Source organism: Centroberyx affinis, unplaced genomic scaffold, assembly GCF_046629955.1.
Source record: "Centroberyx affinis isolate AG114_WGS23_722 - 3 ecotype Tasmania unplaced genomic scaffold, CSIRO-AGI_Caff_v1 ptg005379l_1, whole genome shotgun sequence".
Lineage (NCBI taxonomy): Eukaryota > Metazoa > Chordata > Actinopteri > Beryciformes > Berycidae > Centroberyx > Centroberyx affinis.
This window is the reverse complement of record NW_027282687.1, coordinates 150001-170769: the sequence shown is the minus strand read 5'-3', so window position 1 is coordinate 170769 and position 20769 is coordinate 150001. Positions and strand designations below refer to the sequence as shown.

The 20769-nt window shown below is 45.5% G+C and overlaps 2 protein-coding genes across 3 annotated transcripts; both read left to right on the top strand.

Moving 5' to 3' along the window:
• Positions 1–780: 780 nt before the first annotated feature.
• Positions 781–5671, top strand: rae1 (ribonucleic acid export 1). The gene is made up of 12 exons (XM_071546693.1): positions 781–870; positions 1614–1732; positions 2393–2497; positions 2735–2827; positions 2921–3007; positions 3091–3177; positions 3739–3810; positions 3915–4022; positions 4257–4363; positions 4559–4634; positions 5219–5413; positions 5582–5671. The coding sequence occupies exons 2-12, from the start codon at positions 1643–1645 to the stop codon at positions 5669–5671; spliced, it is 1110 nt and encodes a 369-aa protein (XP_071402794.1). The 5' UTR covers positions 781–870; positions 1614–1642.
• A 3230-nt stretch (positions 5672–8901) lies between these two features.
• Positions 8902–18685, top strand: LOC139667234 (RNA-binding protein 38-like). Of its 2 annotated transcripts, none has more exons than XM_071546676.1 (4): positions 8902–9316; positions 11684–11807; positions 12036–12090; positions 16776–18685. In XM_071546676.1, exons 1-4 carry the CDS (start codon positions 9104–9106, stop codon positions 17116–17118), a joined length of 735 nt encoding a protein of 244 aa, XP_071402777.1. In that variant the 5' UTR covers positions 8902–9103; the 3' UTR covers positions 17119–18685. The 2 variants fall into 2 exon arrangements, with proteins under 2 accessions (XP_071402777.1, XP_071402776.1); XM_071546675.1 differs by having other exon boundaries at positions 11684–11822.
• Positions 18686–20769: the final 2084 nt, after the last annotated feature.

Below are 20769 nucleotides of genomic sequence, written 5' to 3'. Positions count from 1 at the left end.
CACTTTTTAGCCTGAGGGATGGTATTTTATAATTTAATTCATGCATCACATTCAATTCAGTATAACTTACTCATGGTGCATTGGACCAATGCAATACTTATCACTCATTATACCTCCCACAATAGCTGCAACCATACTGTGTGCCATGGTGTTTGAATGCTCATAGCTGCTGAATATTGAGTGTTGAACATAGTGTAATATGTATAGTCTATCTTCCACTGTCCCTCTGCACAGTATGTGAGGTCCTATTGTCTTTGTACTATGTGTCAGTACGTAGGCTACTATGAATGTGTGTAAGGCATCAATACGTCTCTGCACCAATGTCACCATGGCAAATTCACATACATCTGGTGTAACTTTTGATCAAAATGATTCAGATTATGTGTGAGTGTTGTTTGTGTGGATATATGTAACCAAAACAAACACTTATCAGCCACACTGTCCTGCATCAAAGCTGCCTCCAAACAACTTCTCCTCCTACAGGTGATCCAAAGCTGAATAAAGATAAAAACAAATCAGTACCTGAACACAACAAGTACACAAACAAAACCTTGTTAAAACATATCTGTCTGTGTTTTATTTTAGGACTGTAGCATGCTTCTGAAGGTCTGTTACCGGTGGTTTTGAGCATGGTAAACCGTAAACTCATTAGAGGTGAATGTCAATTTTACAGTAATAAAACGGGATTTTATTCCCTTGTCGTGCACTGCCTCCAGGTGGTCATGTGTGATATTGCATGCCTCTTCTTCAGCGGCAGCTCCAATGCAACGTCACTAAGCTGCGACATACCAGAGAGCAAGCGCCACATTTCTGTTGCGCCAAAAGATTGTGCCAATTTTTGCGTTATCAAGTCATATACACCTAATTGGGGTATGTATATATTGTGCAGCTACGAGACTACGCTACAGAGTGATGTGCAGTATAGTGTTTAGTTGCGGTGTTATAAAGTGTGTTGTAGGAAACTTTTTCGTCCACCTGCCACAGTGGTAGGCTTCCAAAACTGACTAGCCACCTTCTCTATTCTGTCATTCAAATAATGGCTGGTATAGTAGATAAGCTTACCATGCACACTCTAAATATACAATTATTTGGCTAATGTTGCGTTTACACCCGGTTTCACTCTTTAGCGTTTGCTAGCTAGCAGGGAGGTTGCCACGGTAGCGTACGTTAGCTAGCTCTCTCAAGTGTTTTTAGCTAACGTTAACGTTAGCGTCAACGTAGCTTGCTTTCCTAGACTGGTAGTGTTAATATAGGCCCTATGGTAGGGGTCCAGTGATACAGGTGCGTTAATGTTGTGATATGCGGCATCTCGCCATAGTAATATTTGCTTGCATTCATGGCTTGTTTTAACGCTGCCGTAATTATATCCGATTTGTTAGCATCAGCGTTGACATAACGGTACGTTAGCTGCTGATAATATACGTCAGGTAACAACATCAACAACAAAAACTGCACAACTAAACGTAAACAACCTACGTTAACGAAGTTAGTTTCATAATAAAATGATTTAACGTCGGAACTCAGCTTGGTTTGCGTGCAATGTCGTGAGCTTAGTTAAACGACATACATTCTGTGGTATGTCAATAATAAAGTGCTTCTATTTCTTCTTTCAGGCATAGATAACGACCAACGTTAATCCACCATGAGTTTATTTGGGGCGAGCACCGGGTTTGGAACAGGAGGAACTGGTGTCTTTGGAACTACAACGACAGATAGCCATAATCCTATGAAGGTAAACCAGCTGAATGCAAGACAGAAGTGTCTGACTTGGCACTCACACGGTAGTAGTTTGCCTCACTTCATCATACAGAAATAGTGCCTTTACCTGAGGCCTGTCTCAAGAAGCGAGATTAGTAGGCCAACGAGCTAACTTTGGACTTAACCCTGGTTTTTCGGTCACACGAAGGTGGCTCACTTTTAACCGGGGCAGATCACCACGGCTAACCTGCTGAGGAGCATGTTAAAAGTTCAGGGTATCAGATCATAACCATGAAAGGCCCACCTCCTGACCAATCAGCTCTCTGGAAACAGGAAGTCACCATTCCTACAGGATCCCAATATGGACAAAAACACTGCATTCAAATGAAAATGACAAGTAATAAAGGAAACTGTTAGGCTACTATTGAATAAACAGGCAGTAAGAAGTGCTGTTTGCAAGGCGACGTGTTTACAGGCCAGTAGAATCCCTTTGCTTTCCATGATAATGTATTATATCGGAGATATAGCAGGTACTTAATTGACCATGTTATCAATGAATGAAAGTTACGGTTGCATATTAATTGCATATTCAATTTTTTTTTATTATGTTCAATCCATGAGACAGGCCTCTGTGCAGCTGACAGCTTCATGTTTAGGTAGCAGTCCTTGTTTATGTTCCTGACTTGTGCTGCAGGATGTTGAAGTGACTTCACCACCAGATGACAGCATCAGCTGCCTGGCTTTCAGCCCCCCCACCATGCCAGGGAACTTCCTCATTGGGGGATCCTGGGCCAACGATGTGAGTGATTTAGCATTTACCATGTCATATCAGTCTTATCAATGGTATATTGTAAATGGTTACATGAGCTCAAGATTAGGGGTGATTATATCTATAGGGGATGTGGCTACAATTAAGATCTAGAAGGATACCTATGACACCCTTGTTCTACTAGGGACTGTAGCTGCACTAGATAATGATTTTGTATTGTGATTACAAATGTACACAGTTTAAAGCTACTATATCATCTGCCCTCAGGTCCGGTGCTGGGAGGTACAGGACAATGGACAGACTGTCCCCAAGGCCCAACAGATGCACACTGGCCCAGTGCTGGATGTATGCTGGAGCGATGTAAGACTCTTTGTTCATCACATGTCATATTGTCAACCCTATAAGAGAAATCTGCTGTATCATGTTATATGATATGCTGTTCTGTTTGAGCAGGATGGGAGTAAAGTGTTCACAGCTTCCTGTGACAAGACAGCCAAGATGTGGGACCTTAACAGCAACCAGGCCATGCAGATCGCACAGGTGAGATGCCAGTCCCCCATTCAACCATATGGTTGTTGAATGAAGCAGAATTATCGTAAATTTATCTTAATTTCTCTTCACAGCATGATGGTCCAATCAAGTCGATACACTGGATAAAAGCCCCCAATTACAGCTGTATCATGACTGGCAGCTGGGACAAAACACTGAAGGTACAACAACAGCCACGTATACACATTTGTTATCTTTTGAACATGGAGAAATTAAAGACAAAGCTTTTTTCTACACACAGAAGTTGCACAAAGTATTTTAAACAGTGGTAAGCATGCCAGCTTTCTCAAAGCAAACCTAGTAATTTCACTATGGACCCTCTCCCTAGTATCTATTATTTAGGGTCACTGGAGCATCTGAGAAAGCCGTTCAATTTGAAACAATTTGGGTGGACAAAGTTTGAAATCTGTGTTTCTGATTGCCCAGATAAGCTATAGATTTGTATTTGTTTTCTTGTAATAATTGGGGCTAATTATACTTACTTCTAAGATACCTTTCAGTTAAACATGAAATAGCTTGTAAATCATCACAGAATCATCTGCTTCTTTGCATTCTGTGGTGGCGAATATTCAGTCGTGATCCTCAATATAATCGTCTAGACACCAGGCCGAAACTATAGTGAACATACTTTAAAAACACTTTGTCAGGGATTTGCAAACCAAACTTGACAGTGCTTAATGTAGCACTGAGAAACATAACCGCTCATGTGTTTCCCTCTCCAGTTCTGGGACACCCGCTCTCCCAATCCCATGATGTCTCTGCAGATGCCAGAGAGATGCTACTGCGCAGATGTTGTAAGTGGATATGTGGAGTATGATGTGTTTTAACACTCGCTGATTGGATGGTTGCTGAAGTACATTTTCTGTTTTTTGTGCGTCCTTCACCTCTGTCTATACAGGTGTACCCCATGGCAGTGGTAGCCACAGCTGAGAGAGGCCTGATAGTCTACCAGCTGGAGAACCAGCCCTCAGAGTTTCGCAGAATAGACTCTCCCCTTAAACATCAGGTGAACAGTTTAGCAATCTCCTCCTCTCCATTAACCTTTTCTTTTCTTACTTACCCTCTTTTACTCTTGTTTTTTCCCTACACATTGTGCCTCTTATTCTTGTATCTTTGTGTACAGTGTGATTCATTGTCCTTGATACCATGCCAAGTATAAAGCCAATCTTTGAAAGGCAGCTTTTGTTATTTATGCATGAATGGCTTTTGACCCGATGTACTGTCTGCCCTCATCCTGCAGCACCGCTGTGTTGCCATATTCAAGGACAAGCAGAACAAGCCCACAGGCTTTGCACTGGGAAGCATTGAGGGCCGAGTGGCCATCCACTATATTAACCCTCCAAACCCGTGAGTGGTTACAATAATCCTTTTCTAACAAGTGAATTGGTTTTGTGAGTCTCAGTTATTCATTTCTAGATGACTTTTGCTCACAGTCCAGATATTTTCAATTATTTCTTTGTCTACCAAATTAAAAGCACAATCCTCTGGCCATTAAAGGGCTGAATCAGAATATGAAATTAATGTGTTTCTCTGATCTGTCAGGGCCAAAGACAACTTCACCTTCAAGTGCCACAGGTCCAATGGAACCAACACAGCCACTCCACAGGACATCTATGCTGTAAGTTGCTCCGACCTTCTGAGACACTCTGTCGATTTTGTGAGAGGAATGTTTCTTTTGTCCTTTAATGGGAGATTTTAATGTGCTTAATGCTGATTTAATTTGCTGTGCACTTACACTGTTCACAGGCTGAAATCAAATGACACTGCATAAATTGATATCAATAACAGGTGGATACAAATTCCACACTTTTACCACCATATTAGAGACAGAAGCAGATGCTCATTGAATGGCGCTATGGATAAGAGTGTTTGCCAAATGCATAAAATGTAAATATAAAATGTTGTTTTCTCATATTTTATTGGACAATATCTCATAGATGAATTGAGTCTAAAACTTAATTTTGTGCACTTCCATTATAACATAATTGCTGTTTACCCTTAATACCCTTAATAATAATGGCACGTTTCCCTCTTTGTTTTCAATTGGACTTTAAATACCCACAGAAACCTTTTCAAAACAATTTGGTTGACATCATGGTGCTGCATGTGACCTAGAGTGACCCTGGTGTGTCATTTCACAAACTCAATCATCATAATATGTTTGCACAGCTTTCACCTACCTTGTTCCTTTCTCTCCATCAGGTGAATGCCATCTCCTTCCACCCAGTCCACGGGACGCTGGCCACTGTGGGCTCCGACGGTCGCTTTAGCTTCTGGGACAAAGACGCCCGTACCAAGCTGAAGACCTCGGAGCAGCTCGACCAGCCCATTACAGCCTGTTGCTTCAACAACAATGGCAACATCTTTGCCTACGCCTCCAGTTACGACTGGTCAAAGGTAGGAGGAATTATTTACACATGTGAATACACAGCTATTTGTACTTGGCTATTGGCTGATGAAAGCTTGTCATCTCGCTCTCATACGTTGTGGGCACTTTGTGAGTAACTGTGATCCAGCCCATCCCTGTCATGCAGTCACTAACTGGCGCTCCATGTGAATCCCCAGGGCCATGAGTACTACAACCCCCAGAAAAAGAACTACATCTTCCTGAGGAACGCCGCCGAGGAGCTGAAGCCTCGGAACAAGAAATGGTGAGAGAAGGGCAGCCGCTGTCCATAATCCTGGAGGCCGTGGTCGCCGGACGGGGCTGCCCTACTTCCTCATTGCCCTTGTGACTCTCGCTGTGGGGCCTTCCCTGGCACCCTACGGCTCCTGGCATGCAGGGATAATGGGCAGTGAGGATTTTGGCATGATTCAGATCTCAGTACTGTCATGTAGTGCTACAGCTAGTCATTTCCTCTGAGAGTGGTGCTGTACTGACTTGAGTGAAGTCATTTCGAAAGGCATGTTTGGTTTCTGCTGCTGTAATAGTGTAACAAGCTCCCTTTGCACCTGTAGAATCAGGAATCTTTTGGGATGCAGCCTGCTGGCTTTTTACAGCATTTGGATTGTAAAATTTCTTAAGTGGTGAGGTTTTGCAGTGCATTCCTTGACACCAAGAGTTTTAAGCACTTTGTAATTTATTTAGTATTTTATTCAGGAGATGTTTCTTAGAATATTTAATTGTTGATGGAATATTGGCTAGAATTAGAATATAGGAAAGACAATAATTCACACTGAATCAAGCTTAATTTGCAGGCATTGTTGATTTTGTGTTTGTCTGCTGAAGAGTGAGATTGTACTCTGTACTGAGTGCTCTGTGCGAAAAGGGACATAATAAACACCCTTTCAGAAATAAACCAAAGAACCTCATAAAGATGCTCTTGGTGACTGACTGCTCCCTCCTGTCTTTAGATTCGTCGTGCCAAGTCGCATCTGTTGTGGGGAAACGCGGAAGACCTGCTGCTTTAGTGTGTGTATACGCTCAAGACAGAGACGCCTTCCTTTCGGCAAACACCCGGACCAATGCCGTGACACTGCGTACTGTGCATGGACCAATCAGAGGGGCCTACCCAACCCGGCATTGATGACAACTGCGTGACAATTGGTCTCAGACGTCATCATAGAAGGGGGGGTGGCTTAATTTGTCATTCATCTTGATGTTTTGGGTTTTTTTATCATTGTGTGCAGCTCGTTATTTTTTATACAGCTTTCCAAAGACTTTACGTTCTCTTTTGATTTGCTGTTACTCCGTGGTGTAGCTCAAATACTGAAACTGAGATGTGAAATAAATAACAATGCGCATACTCTTAGATTTTTACATGTTTCTTCCAACTTGAGGGAGTCAGTAGGTTAAAAAGGAAGCTGTTGTGGGTCCCTGTATATATGTTTGTTGGGAATTTCCTTACGGAAGTGTATTGTGCATGCTTTACCATGGACTGGACCACAATCTCATGTTACATCTGTATCTTCACTCTTGTGGGTCTCTCCTTTACATTGGAATCGTCACAAAATCAAATGGATAAATGTTGAACAGCAACTGTATCACAATGATCCCCGTGTCTGCATGTTTCAATACAAATCACCAGCAGGTGGAGCATTCTGTCTTTCAATGTTAGCCTCTGCAGCGACCTGGGGAAATTCAGGGAGCTGAGGTCAGGGAGGCGGGCAGGCCAGACAGGATCAAAGCAGGGCAATGGGATTCTTCATCCAGGTAAGTCCTTTTGACAGGGAAAAAGAGCTGGAGATAGGGGATTTATCAGGAGGATATGAATGAGGTAGTGTGGGCAGCTACAAAGGCCATATGTGAGAAGTGAACCAGTTCGTAGAGGAGAAGGTGTGAATTAAATGCCTTTTTATTGAGGTCATTACAGTATCACCTCACTGTTAGCCTGACCCTGGGTACTTAGCAGTGGAACTCCAAGGCACCGAGGGCGGGAAGATACTCTGTTGGCTCCTGTCCACTGGCTCCTCTCAACTTTCAGGGGGTCCTGTTGGTTCCAGTCTCCTAGACCACTGTGTCTTGTACTGTAAAGCCCAAAGCCCAATCATTCCAGCTGCAAGTTGGCTCTCCACACACACTGTGTCAAACTAAAGCACTGTACCAAACTGCACCAGTTTGTTTTTTTTAAATGGCTGAATAGAAAATACTCCAGGTTGACTGACGGTCTGGTCATAAGCAAGGCTGACTCACACTCTCCATTCATTCATTCTGGCATGTCCTATGTACTGGACCTTCAGAGAATGATGTTCATTTGAACAATCAAGTAGTATGACAGTTACAGGTCTTTTACTGTTGAAGTGACCTGTTGCTCAGGACCTTGGCTCTACCCATCCCTCCACCTATCAGTGTTTGAGAGTGCTGTAACACCTCCAGAAAGCATGATGACTGCTTGAGCAAATAAGAGTTATGAGCTCCACCACACACTTGTTGCCGTGCTTGTAAAACATGTGTCAAACATTTGTCTTTATGATGGGGTCATAAGAGGCGGGCTGCTGTGGCGGGCCTGCAATGCAATATATCAAATATATTGTGGTGTTTTAATCTAAATGCCTGTCGGAAATGGACTGACAATGATGGGTTGTCTTAGAACTTTATTGCAAGAAGAAGAATATGATAGAAATATCAACTTTACCATAATTTGATTTCATCATACTTATAAGATTTTTTTTTTTTTTTTTAATCTTCTATGGTATCACTATAATATTACACTATAGCACGCTATTCTGCATTATAATATGATATATTTATGACACCACAGGAGATTTTAACAAAATACTGTAAAAGAATGATAAGGTCACTATAAACTCACTATTGAATACCACAGACACTCTACACACTGCAGCTCCCTATAGGATACCATAAAGCATCAGAAGGTAACTACTATAAACTCATTATAGCGTAGTGCCCACTTTACTATAGTACCACAGACACGCTATAAGTTCGTATATAGGGATACTGAGTGTTTTTTCGTTGAATTGGTGTGGTATCCAATGTTGTGCTTTTGTTTAAGCCAGGCTGTAAGGCAAAACAACTTTCTGAACTGCAATGTAAACGTTTTGAGGTAAAAACGTGTTTTGTGTCTGCCTAGTCCACGTTCGTTTTCATGATTATGCAATGAAGGAAATGTAAGTGAAAATGTTGCCCGTTTCATTCTAGAAAGTTCAAATCAAGCCTGCAGCCGAGACAATTACTTCCTCATTACAGCGGTACAATGTACCATGTGGCGGAGCCGCGCTTTCGGCTGTACAGTAGAGGCTTTTCTTTGTGTTGTAAAGGACAAAAGCAGGTGCAGCAGAACGCCTGTAGGCGGGATAATGGGAGGAGCCTCTGCCCAAGTTGGCATTCGGTATGTGTACTGATTGGCCAGGAGTTGGGTGTGGGCGTGACCAGCGCCCTGGCGTATAAAACACTCCCGGAACATTTTTCCCACAGCGGCAAACAAGCAACCAGTTTGGACGCGGCTGCTGGAGTTGAGGCGGTGTGAATCATAGATGTCATCAGGTTGCCACAACTTTGTGGCCGCGAGAGGAAAATTACACTAGACATTGTACTGCGATATTGTGTTTGCCTTATTGATGCCGGGAAGTTCTTAAGCGCTTAATTCATTTTTAGTCTATTATTGGTCTTGTATCTCCGGCTGACCAATGCTTCTGCATCAGTTCATGAACGGAGCCCTGGAAGTCATGCATCCCACAGCAATTCAAAAAGACACTACTTTTACCAAGATTTTTGTGGGTGGGTTGCCTTACCACACGAACGATGCCTCCTTGAGAAAATATTTCGAGGCCTTTGGAGACATAGACGAGGCTGTGGTGATAACGGACAGACAGACCGGCAAATCCAGAGGATACGGCTTTGTAAGTAGCACAGGACAAAGTCATGCACTAATGTCTGTCATGGGATTGACACATTGTATCGGTGTTTGCTCTCTTTCACAACTTTGAACATTACAGTCCTATTTACCCAGCCTACACGATTTATTTGCCGGATACATTTAAGATCACCGGAATTGTCATTGAAACGTTTTCTAAAAGTGTGTTTTTATTGTATGTTTGTAAGAATTCATTCGACGACAGGGGGCAAAAATGTTTTCTTTTTTCTTTTATAGATACTACACCTTAAGATGCCAAAGTTGAGTCTCTGACATCCTGTGATCATTCAGATACATGTCAAAATTAATTCACTCCACAAGCTTTAAACAAACTACTGCACAGCTTCTCCTTTTTTGCATCGCTGGCTGTTATTTTAGCTTAATGAGGATGAGGGATCACATGAGTTGATGGGTAACTAAGAAGATTATATCTCAACATATGTCTGATGTCCCCCCTAAACCCCCAATGTAGTCCCCCCGACTCACCCCTGAACAGCCCGGCTTATCTGTGTGTGTGTGTGTGTGTGTGTGTGTGTGTGTGTGTGGTTCAGTCTGCAGTTCTTGCTTGCTTTATATGGTGATTTTGGAGCGGTGGGGAGGTCGACCTTGCACACCCTGCTCTCCATTGTCAAGGACTGGAGCAGTCGGCCATAACATATGATTTACACAAAATCTTGGCTGTGGAGAAACACATTCCAAGATGAGCTAATTGGCTCTCTACTAGTCTCATGTTCAGTTCAGTTTCCCTTTGGCTCCATCTTTTATTGAGTCTGAGGACTTTCCGAGCCATCACAGGAAAATATAGTTAACTTTGAAAAGACTGATTAGACTGATTATAACGGATGGTTGAGGCAAACTAGTCTGTTACCTGAACTCACATAGTGAAGGCTAGGAAAGAGGGTTAGGGTTAAAAGGTCTAGAAAAGTAAATTGATCATAACTTGATCTTCAGCTATGGCTACTTTCAGTCTAATTAATGAAAGACCTTCAAGTAACTGCTTGGTGTCTGATTCATCTCCATTAATCGGTGACTTATCCTGTTCCAGGAAGATAAAGACAGCCATTCTCTCTTTGACACAAAGAACAGAAGCAGCACAAGAAATGCAAATATTTACCAGAACCTTGGAAAGACGCATCAGCACTAAAGTAGGCTACTGGCAGGCCAAAGATGGAATGGAAAGTTGTTAGGCCTATGTGTGCATGTTTACTTCTAACCGCAGAGTAGTAAGACAATTGCGCTTGATGTTTACACATCAGCTCCCTAACTCCATGGAAAGCTGTCCTGTGAATTTAGTCGGTGTCAAGCGGCTGCTCTGCGAGTCTGGTGTTTCAGGTTGAACAGGCTTAGGGCCATGTGGGTGCTGCCTTCAGGCCTGCGAGAGAGACACATACCCATACTGAAGCGCTCAGCACCTTGCAGTCAGTGCAGCCGAGGCAATAAACAGCCAATGGTACTTTTTTTTTCCCCTGCTCACCGATGGGGCAACCTGCTAATCCTGTTGCTGAGCGTTCCAGTCGGAGAGGTAGCAAGGGAGGGGAGAGGAGGGGAGGGGGGGTGCCAGAGCCAAGCTTACCTTTTTTTTTTTTTTTTTTTTAAACACACTCCAGAGGTGGATTAGTAGAACCCCCACAGTAAGGCTCTTCGCAGTGTAAACACAGCCTCGTTCCTTCCTGTGTGTTCACAACACAGGCCCTGGAGTGGGCTTTGTTCCGGAGCCTTCCACTGTGACGAGGCACACGGCTTTTAAAACGTCTTCTAAAACAATGCAAAACGTGGCCTACATTCACTGCCCGTTCCACACAAGGAGGTGTCTGAACCCTCTGAGTTGGCAGAACAGGGCAATCAAAGCAGAAGGGCTTGTCTAATGCCAGGAGGGAGAGAGGAGGGGCGGACTAATAACAATCTCCTTAATATCTTGTCCCTAATTGGATAAGCTCCTTGTTATTCTTCCCAGATCCATATTTCAGCAGGTCTGCCCATGGCTGAGCTGCTGTCAAGTGGCTGCCTAGCTGACTACTGCTGTTGTGGGCAGTTCCCAATGGCTAATCATTGTGCTTTGTTTGTAGTTTCCCCTTTTTCTTCAGAGAAAAGGAATCTCAACAGTGGAAGGCCCGCAGGGGGATTTTTTTTTTTTCTTTTTATGATGACAGACCAGAAGGGCCTGTTTTCATTTCAAGAGTGTTTTTGTTTTTTTTGTTTGTTTTTGTTCAGGTTTGGTTTGATTTGTTCTCTGCTTGGAGGGTCGAGGTGACCCTGACCACAGTATGGTGTCCTCCTCAGCCAGGCCTTGTGACATGAGGGGAAACGGGTTCTCCTTTTGAGACATTGTTTATGAGTGTGACTCTGTTGCCAGGTGACAATGACAGACCGAGGAGCGGCGGAGAGGGCCTGCAAGGACCCCAACCCCATCATCGACGGGAGGAAGGCCAACGTCAACCTGGCCTACCTGGGCGCCAAGCCTCGTAGCATGCAGACAGGTGAGGACACCACGGGTGAGAGAACAACCACATCTTTATGAGCAAAATTTGAAATATTATTTTACTATTGCTTAATATGCTTTTGGAAATGTGTCCCATTTGCTTATGGTAATAATGGGTCCGAAACAGGCCCTGCCTCTGTCTCTCTCCATGCCCTCTGTGCATTGTTCTCTGGTCCTCCTCTGTAAATGCAAATGTGTGTCTGACAGCCGGCCTCCTGTCTTCCAGGCATATCCATCGGAGTGCAGCCCATTCACCCAGCACTCATCCAGAGGCAGTATGGGTAAGCGAGCGGGAGTCAGCGCTCCCTCGTTATGTTCTCTTGTATTACCCCCTGTGCAAAGTCACTAGGCTACTATTTCTCTGACAAACAAGGCCTCTGGAAAGTACATGTCAGCTTCTGTGTCTGCATGCAACTCCACAAGTCCTCTATTAGCATATTTGAGTTACAGGGGTTGGGGAAATTGTTAACATATCTGTGCTAATATCAGAGCGTAGCAGGGGAGAATGTGTGACTCCACTTGTTGACTTCAGGAGTCTCTTAACTCTCTTACCTGGCTGAGTGGGCTCTATCATTGAGAAGCCTCCCTAGAAATGTCTGTGTTATAGAAACAACCTGGATGGAGTGTCTAGGCCCTATGGTCTGCTGAGCAGTTAATGACCATTTCACTGCAGTAGGGACACTCCTGACCCCCTGCAAGTCTCAGACATTATCCCTCAAGCTACAGCTCACAGCCACTCATATTCTGCGCCCAAAACCTCAGGTCTGTCTGCATGATTGAAATATCACGCATACCGTAGTCCAGTCAACAGGTTTGTCACAAAGCTTTACAAAGCAACAAAAAGAGACAAATATTACAATTTTAAGACATGAGTTCAGAGCATGTGCAGGTGAAAGAGGGCTCAGAGGAAATGCCTTGACTGACAATGAGCAGAGGTCAGTCAGATCCTCTTCTGTAGGACTAGCTTTGAGCGATGAATCCAGGGGTCCAGTTCTCTCCAGACCCACCGGGGACATGTCCGGTCATGTCCCAGGAGTTTAGGAGGCCACTGGAAAGTCCCTCCCATGTCCGCGCTTCTGCTACCATAGTAACCGCGGATGGCGGCGGAGCCCCGAGGGTTTGAAGCGTGCGGCGCTGTGCTGCTCGGTGGCATGTGTCTGACAGGTGCTGGCTCTTATTACAGCCTTTTACACCCTCCTAATCTCCATGACCACCGCCCCAGAGAGGGAGAGAGACACACAGAGCACCTGTCTGCCCGCCTCTGAGGTTTCTCTATACGCTGGTTGACAGACGCAGGCCTCCCTAAGATGCAGAGCACACAAGTGGCCTTTCTTTCAGCCCTTCTCCCGCCCAAAAGCCCTTGACAACATGTGGCGTGAGGATAGCGCGTAAAGTGGGATTTTAAGCGGCGATGGAGCATTGTGTGTGGAGGTGGTGTGCCCAGTTTGGACTGACTGCTCTGTGTGTGTGTGAGACAGAGAGAGAGAGAGAGTCAGCATAGCTGTGGTCAGCAGATGCTGTGGACTGCGAGGGTTAGAGGGGGTCACTGAGGCCAGGGACATTGTTTTGATACGGAGGAGAGGAGAGGGGGAGTTGTGTCTATGCGTTTGCAGATTCATCCTCCTCCACTCTCTCCTCAACGCTGCCCCTTTCCCATGTCATATTTATCCCCCTTTTTATTCATTTTCTACTGCTCGCTCTGGAGAAGTGTTAGAAGAAGTGTTTTTTTTTTTTTTTAAGTTTCTCCCATCACAGCACTGTTCCTACCGGGGTGTCAGATGGAGACGCTGAAAACTGACACCTCTGTGAGACTCGGAGGAGGCGGAGGAGTCTGTGGGGGTTAAGGGGAGGGGGAGGGTGTCTGGGGGTGTATGCTGGGACTCTGTAAAGGCCTAATGCTTAATGAGGCGATGTGCTCACTAGGAAACACACCTCTACAGGTGTCAAACAAAGCACCCCTTTTTGTCTGTCCTTCATTCAAAGAATATTCGCAGTCCTTTTATTTTTCGACACCCAGGCCGATGGTGGGGGAAAGGAACATTGAGCCCATACACAACTATTGTAGGGGTATTGTATTTTTTTATTCCCCTACCCCAGTTGGTGTCCTCTGTTTTCACACTTAGTGTTACAGCGAGAAGTCATGCGCTGAAGGGCATTTGTATTATCTCCTAGAAGTATTTAGCTTCTCAGTGTGATATATAGCCTCGGCTCTTCAGATTAGGTTGTCTTCAATTCCACCTCTACTGCGTGTTTCATAATGCGCTCTATAAGCCCCTATTTGTAGTAGTTACAGCATCAAATGTGTTCTGGTTTGTGTGCCTGTCCAGTCTCTCAGGCTGCCATCCTCAGAGTGGCACTGTGTCAAACACACATCCACTGGCCGTCAGCACAAAACCAGCTGACCTCTGATCTTTTGGCCATCCTCCACATTCCCCTGCTGCTGTCCCACAATCCACTGGAAGCCTGTTGTGTCCATGGCCCAGAGAGCTTGCCACTCTCCTCACCTTTTCTTGGTTCTCTTGCCCACCCCTCTCCCTCTTTCTCTCTTTAGATAGATGGATGGAGACATGGATATAAAATCTCAACCTCTCCATCTCTCAGCACACACCAGGAAATATGGAAGTACTGCATCTCTCCTTAACGGCCATTAGGTTTACATTATTTACGTTATGCCCTGTGCTTCTGCAAGGTCACTTGATTTTAAGCCTAGATCAAGGCAAACTGCCTGTGGCAACACATAATGCCAAGGCCATAGAGAAGGCAGGCTCATTATACATGTAAGTGTATGTAGGGTACGTATGCCCCACAGCACTAATGTATGGTCATCTTTGAAAGCAAGTGTGTGTGTGAGAGAGTGAATGCGTCTTTGTTAGTAGCTCGGTAGCACTGTGAGGGCAAAGTGTAGATGCTGTTTGTGGGTGGGGGTTGCCTTCATTTGCTTATGCTTACTAGTTACATGTCAGTGTAGTCTCATTGTATGTGCTCGGGGCACTGCCAGTAGCATTCTTCCCCTTCGCTCAGCAGATGTCTCCGAACTACACAGGGCTTCTTTAACTTGCCTCTACACTGCTATTCTTTGAAATGTGTGCCTTGAGAAACAGGTCATTTATGCAGGTTACTCCGCTAAAGCTGTCATCAGCCCTGTTCTCTCTGTTTGGCTGTGTGTGTTATGTCATATCATGGATGTTATTTTCCTTTTGGATTTCAGGGTTTTTGGATGCACAACTCTCATTCATTTTGAATAGAGAGATCACTTTTTACTGCTTTTCCCCTGCTTGTCGTGTTCCTGATCCCCTCCCTGTGTTGACTGATACCATAGGCCCTCCATGTCATTGCTAACAGTTATCACTACCATCCTCCTATCCAATCCTCTGTCATGGTTATTCTCTGCTGCCAGCTGACCAGCGTACCGACAAAGGAAGAGAAGATGCCCACAGTGCAGGAGTAGTCCCGAGGAGGGTGTGACAGAATATGTCCGCTCCCCCGCAGCCAGCCCCTCTCCAAGGTGCCAGTAATGGCTTGAGAGTGCAGTGCGGTGTGCTGTGATGGATTGGAGTGCCTTTTATCTTTCCCCGTGTGTGTGTGATATGAAGTGAAGAGGTTATGCTGATTGTGGTGTGACTCTTTCCCTATTATGGCATGGTTTGGGGTTTGCTGTGGTGACTGTGGTTCCTGTGTGAAGTTAAAGTGTGGGTGGGGAGTTGGAGAAGGAGGGTGGGTTGGTGTGTGTATGTGTGCGCGCGCATGGGCGCGTGCCCATGTGTGATGATATCCCTATCCGTGCATGCTTCCATCTTTTGCTGTGTTGACTTAATGGCTGTCTCTCATTACTCATTATGATCCTTATTCTTCTCCTGGACACTGATCTGGGAGAAGAAGAAAAAAAGCGAGACTGAAATTTAAATACAGTCCAAATAAGGAAGCTTTTTTATCAGTACTGAGATGCAGCTGAAGAGTGTGAGTCAAAGTGACATTTGTTGTGACTATCCTGTCTTTGTCTTTGGGGTGTGTGTGTGTGTGTGTGTGTGTCTGTAGATGTTTCCCCACCCCCAGCTGTAGTATCAAGGGTAAAGGCTCTCAAAACAGTCATCGTTACATCACCCTTTATATGGAGCGGGGTCCTTTCCTCTCTGCCACCACCATCCCTCCCTTAGCCCTCTAGAGAGCAACAAACTCAGGAGACATACTCCAAGTCCCGAGTAAAAATAGACCCCTCCAACCCCCTCCCTCTCCATGGATGGAGTGGCAAAGCGACGACAGGAGGAGGAGAGAGAGAACAGTCGCCAGACCCCGCAGCTCTAATCAGCGATCCGGGAGCCCGCCCATGAGGCCCGGCAGAGCCTGGCACCGAGCCCCGATCAGCGCCCTCGTCACTGCTGGCTCCCCCAGTTAGCATCATCATCACCTGTGATAGTCTGTGTGAGATTTACACACCAAATGGGAACTAGGAGTTTACTTCTCCGCTGCCTTTCGGGCACTTCCCTTTTTGTGTGTGCGTGCGTTTGTGTGCGTGTGTGTGTTTGTGTGCGTGTGTGTGTTTGAGTGTTCTCAGCGAGTGAAGAGCAGCAGCTGTTAAAACACTCGGCTGGTGCCTGAGCTTGAAAACCTGCCAGTAACGGCTGTCTCTATCATTTACACCCCCACCCCCCCCCTCTCTCTGGGGGCCCTACCTAACAGGTTCTGTAGGTTTTTCTAACTGACACAGAGAGAGGGTTGAGTCACCTTTGCTTCCTAACCACCTCTGCCTCTTGTCTATTATTTAGTCTTAGTAACAGTGGATGGTAGTGTGAGAACTCCACACGGTAAGTTCAGAACACCTACAGAGAGTTTATATTCCCGACACGCTAGCCCTGCGGAGACAATGTAAACGACAGAAGCCAGGCCTTGGGATTTCTCTTTGTTCTGCCGCTGCAGCCCATGTGTCTAAATCCCCTGTCTATCTGTCTCTGTGTGTGTGTGTGTCCAGGTTGGCCCAGCAGTATCTCTACCCGCAGGCCTTTGTCCAGCCCAGCCTGGTCCTGCCCACTCAGGTTTCCACCTCTGTCAACAGCAGCCCGTACCTGGACTACAGCGCAGCCTACTCCCAGTACGCCCAGGCGGCCTTCGAGCAGCAGTACCCTTACGCCGCCTCCCCGGCCGGCTTCCTGGGCTACAGCTACGCCCCCAGTCCCACGGCCAGCGCCGGCCCGGCCGCCGGCGCCACCGCCCCAGCGACCGTGCACCCCACCCTCCCCTCCGCCGCCGGCCCCGCCCCGGCCTTCCTGCACTACGCCCCGCAGCAGCACGTCCAGCCAGACCGTATGCAGTGAGCGAGGGGAGGGAGGGGAGGGGAGAGGAGGCAGCGTCGGTGGAGAAGGTGGAGCTTTGGACCCAGGATGGGGTGATGCCCTACGGGTTGACCCTGCTGTCGCCGTCGTCAGCAGGAGCTTTCAGGAAAAAGGGTGGGACTATTGCACTATACCATCAGGATGAGCCCCTTCATCATTGGTTGAAGGGCGGAGGGGTGGGAGGGAGGACTGTCAGGGTTCAGGTTGGGAAGCTAAACAGCTTAAAATATGTGATCGCTTCCAAGGGCTTCCAGAAGCTGACACTTCATTATTTTTATTATTATTATTATTATTATTGTTGTCCTTTATTATTGTATTAATGTCATTGTCAATGTTTGTTTGTAAGCCATTATTATCAATGTTATCATGTGTTTTGGCTCAATCAGTGGAAGTCATGTATGTCCATGGTACATACCGATGTTTGGAGAGCTTTCTGGGACATGTAACCCCTCCTTTCCCCCAACTCCAGAGTGACGGGGGGTGGATATGAAGGGCACTGCTGCTTTAGGACACTGGGGGACAGACAGAGGTGGGGGTGGGGGGTGAAAACAGAGTTGTGATTTTGGGAGACATGAGAGCCACAAGCTACAGCCTACCGGCATATCTGTGGTCCCGTCCACACCGAGGGAGAGGACTGCCCCATGAACAAACCCCCTGCGTCTGGCTCCACACGAGGGGATGACAGCCACTCTGATTTCACTGACAGGAGATTTCAGTTCACACAAGGACAAAATGGAAAAATTTCAGTATAAGACTGTGGGAGTCGCTCCCATTTTTTTTATTATTTTTTTTTTGAGACTGTGATGTCAAGACTACCCTTTTTTAAATTAAAGAGGCCTTAATAAAAACTTCTTTTCGAATCTCTGTTTTTACAAGCGCTCCCCCCCACCCCAGCCACCCACAGAACCAAATGTAGAGAGTCCACCCTAACTGGTCTGACTGTTTCTAGCTGTCAGACCCATTAATCTGACTCACTTGGGTCTTGATAACTCTAGATGGATGTAGATAATCATAATGCAGTATGTGGGCAGTGGGGAGCAGGAGCGCTGGGTATCTATTTTGGAAGGTAGATGACACTGAGCTCAAACAGCAGTGTATCCTTTTCTCTGTTCTTTTCTAACTGTTTAAGCTAAGATTGTCACAAACTATTGCTCTCAAAAGGACATTCATGTACAGCATTTTAAAATGTCTTCAGTTATCAAGTACATTTACAATATTTATGTCTAGGTATTTATAGGAGATACTAAGTTAAAAAAAAAATGCTTTTTTGTTACCATGATTATAGTTGTGGCACTGAAGTCATTGAACTTGCCGAGGCGTACCTGCAGATCCACAGACGTGATTTCTTATTCATTTTGTTTTTTTATCCTGTCAGCATAACTGTGGATTTGCCTGTGTGCACAGCAACTAGATGCTCATTTGTAGCCCCTTGACAGGTTGGATCAGAAATGCTCTGTAGATTTTTTTTTTTTCAGTAAAATGTCTTTTACAGTCCCTTCAAAGAAGCCATACCAAAAAAAAAAAAATAAAGAATTTGTATTTAAAATGCCACCTGACTTGTTCTTTCTTGGTGTCTATTGAAATGAACCACGGAACAAAAGGCAAAAAGGGACCAATCTTATCATCTATAGAATTCAGAGCACTAAACCACTTAATAAAAAAAAAAAAAAAACAAAGTCACATTTGTGTGTACAGTATGTTGTAGAATGTCTCATTGCTGTGCCGTGTGGTGTACTCAAAACAAAACTTAAGTCCAGATCCTGCTGTCATGATTCTTCGAAAATCCTGTGGGGTGAGAGGGTTCAGTTGTATATGTGTGTGTGTTTGACACGCTTGTTATCAAGGCTATGTATGCTGTCTGCTCCTGTGCAGGGGGCGGGGCGGGGCGGGGGGGGGGGGGGGAGGGGGAGCAAGGGGGAGCAGGAGGCCCATACTTTTTTTTTTTTTATCAACCCTCAGCACCACCACCTGCCAGGGGCTCAGGGTGTTCCCTCGCCCAACACACACACACACACACATACACACACTCACTCTGTTGCTGAGAAGGTTGTATAAGAAGAAGACAAGGAGTTTGTCAGTGTGTAGTTTGAAGCCTGGTTACCCAGAGCTGCGAGCAACACTTTTTTTTTTTTACACCCTGATAAACACGCTGACGAACAGAACAGGCTGGGCTAGCTTGGTTCCCGGCAGCGGTCTCCACATGTTTGTGCTTACATCAGCCACTTCTAAATCCACACTTTGGCCTGGAGAAAAACTAACAAACACTTCACCAGTAATTCATTCTAATACTGTTTTGTCCTTACCTTGGGTGTAATTGATTCCCCTGTAAAGATTTTGGCTATGGCCTCGAGTTCAATAGATAATTTATTTGCAGCGCTGGGTTTTGATTTGAAATCCGTTCGGAGCTTATTTGCTCGTGTTAAGTATGCAGTGTAACTTCATTACGTCCTCACTGAGGTGTTCTCAGTGAGGTGTGCTTCTTCATCTCCATCATTTGATTGAGTTTAAATTAACACACCAGGACTCACTGTACCCCGAGTCACATAACTCAATAGACAGGTTCTCTTTCAAAAAGTCAGTGATAATAACTCTTAAGAGGACACAAAGTTTGTTGTCACCAGTTTTGGTGAAGGTGTGAGATAGCGTGTAAAATTCATAAGCTTTGTGTTTTGAAGTGCGCAGTTAATGACAGTGCCTCTGCAGATGGAGTGTGTTTCTATTTAAGAGCATATTGGCTTTGTCACAGCGGGTGAGTTAGTAAAATTAGCGCGGCACAAGCACACAGTGTGTTAAACCTAACAGCACAAAGGACGAGATGCAGTTTTCATTGCTGACTCATGTCACAGACTTTTAAACACACTCGTGTTAAGAGAATTGATGTCCATGCTGTTGCTGTGTTTACTGGCTGTTACTGTGGTGAGGCACAGTCCTGCTCTCTCTCTCTCTCTCTCTCTCTCTCACTTTTTCATTTTTTCAGTGTTTATCCTTCACTATCTCACCTCCTTGTTCTCTGGTTGTGTTTTCCCTTGCACATTTATTTACTCGACATGTCTGCCTGTCACTTGTGTTTTCTCTTCCCCCCCCCCCCCCGCCGCTTCATCGCTAGCGGTGCTGTTTCTCCTCACGCTCCTTTATTCCTTTCTCACTCCCTCCCTCCTTCATGCCTCCCTCTTTCCCTTCCTCTCTCTATCACGCTCCCTCTCTCTCCTCTCTCCCTCTCCTTCTCGCGTTCTCCTTGTGAATCACAGGAGAGAGGAGGAGAAACAGAGCCGAGTGTCAGCTTGATGAACGAGGTCATACAGGCCCAGCGGACCATGTTATGCTGAGTCACCATAAGGCCCCCCTCCTCTCTCTCTCTCTCTCTCTCTCTCTCTCTCTCTCTCTCTCTCTCTGTCTTTCACGTGCACACACAAAGTAGGCTCAGTCAAATCTCACTCCCCACATGCTCCTCGCCCTGTCATGCAACTCTGACGTCAAGGGATTCCTCAGAACCGTCATAAAACGGTCCCATCTGATGAGACCTCAGCTCAACTTTAATCACAACGTTACATCATGGCCACAGCACACTGGTGCCAATAAGCCCCATGTAGCACAGCCTTCAGTATGTTACTGCCAGGGGCGGGTAGGCTACTT

What these genes read in the sequence shown, in the direction of transcription:
- LOC139667234 (XM_071546675.1), top strand. Translation starts at nt 9,104, where the DNA reads ATGCTTCTGCATCAGTTCATGAACGGAGCCCTGGAAGTCATGCATCCC. An exon ending in AATCCAGAGGATACGGCTTT is followed by an intron (nt 9,317 to 11,683) that starts GTAAGTAGCACA and finishes CTCTGTTGCCAG; the next exon opens with GTGACAATGACAGACCGAGG. An exon ending in GACAGGTGAGGACACCACGG is followed by an intron (nt 11,823 to 12,035) that starts GTGAGAGAACAA and finishes CCTGTCTTCCAG; the next exon opens with GCATATCCATCGGAGTGCAG.
- rae1 (XM_071546693.1), top strand. Translation starts at nt 1,643, where the DNA reads ATGAGTTTATTTGGGGCGAGCACCGGGTTTGGAACAGGAGGAACTGGT. An exon ending in AGGCCATGCAGATCGCACAG is followed by an intron (nt 3,008 to 3,090) that starts GTGAGATGCCAG and finishes TTCTCTTCACAG; the next exon opens with CATGATGGTCCAATCAAGTC. An exon ending in CTCCACAGGACATCTATGCT is followed by an intron (nt 4,635 to 5,218) that starts GTAAGTTGCTCC and finishes TCTCTCCATCAG; the next exon opens with GTGAATGCCATCTCCTTCCA.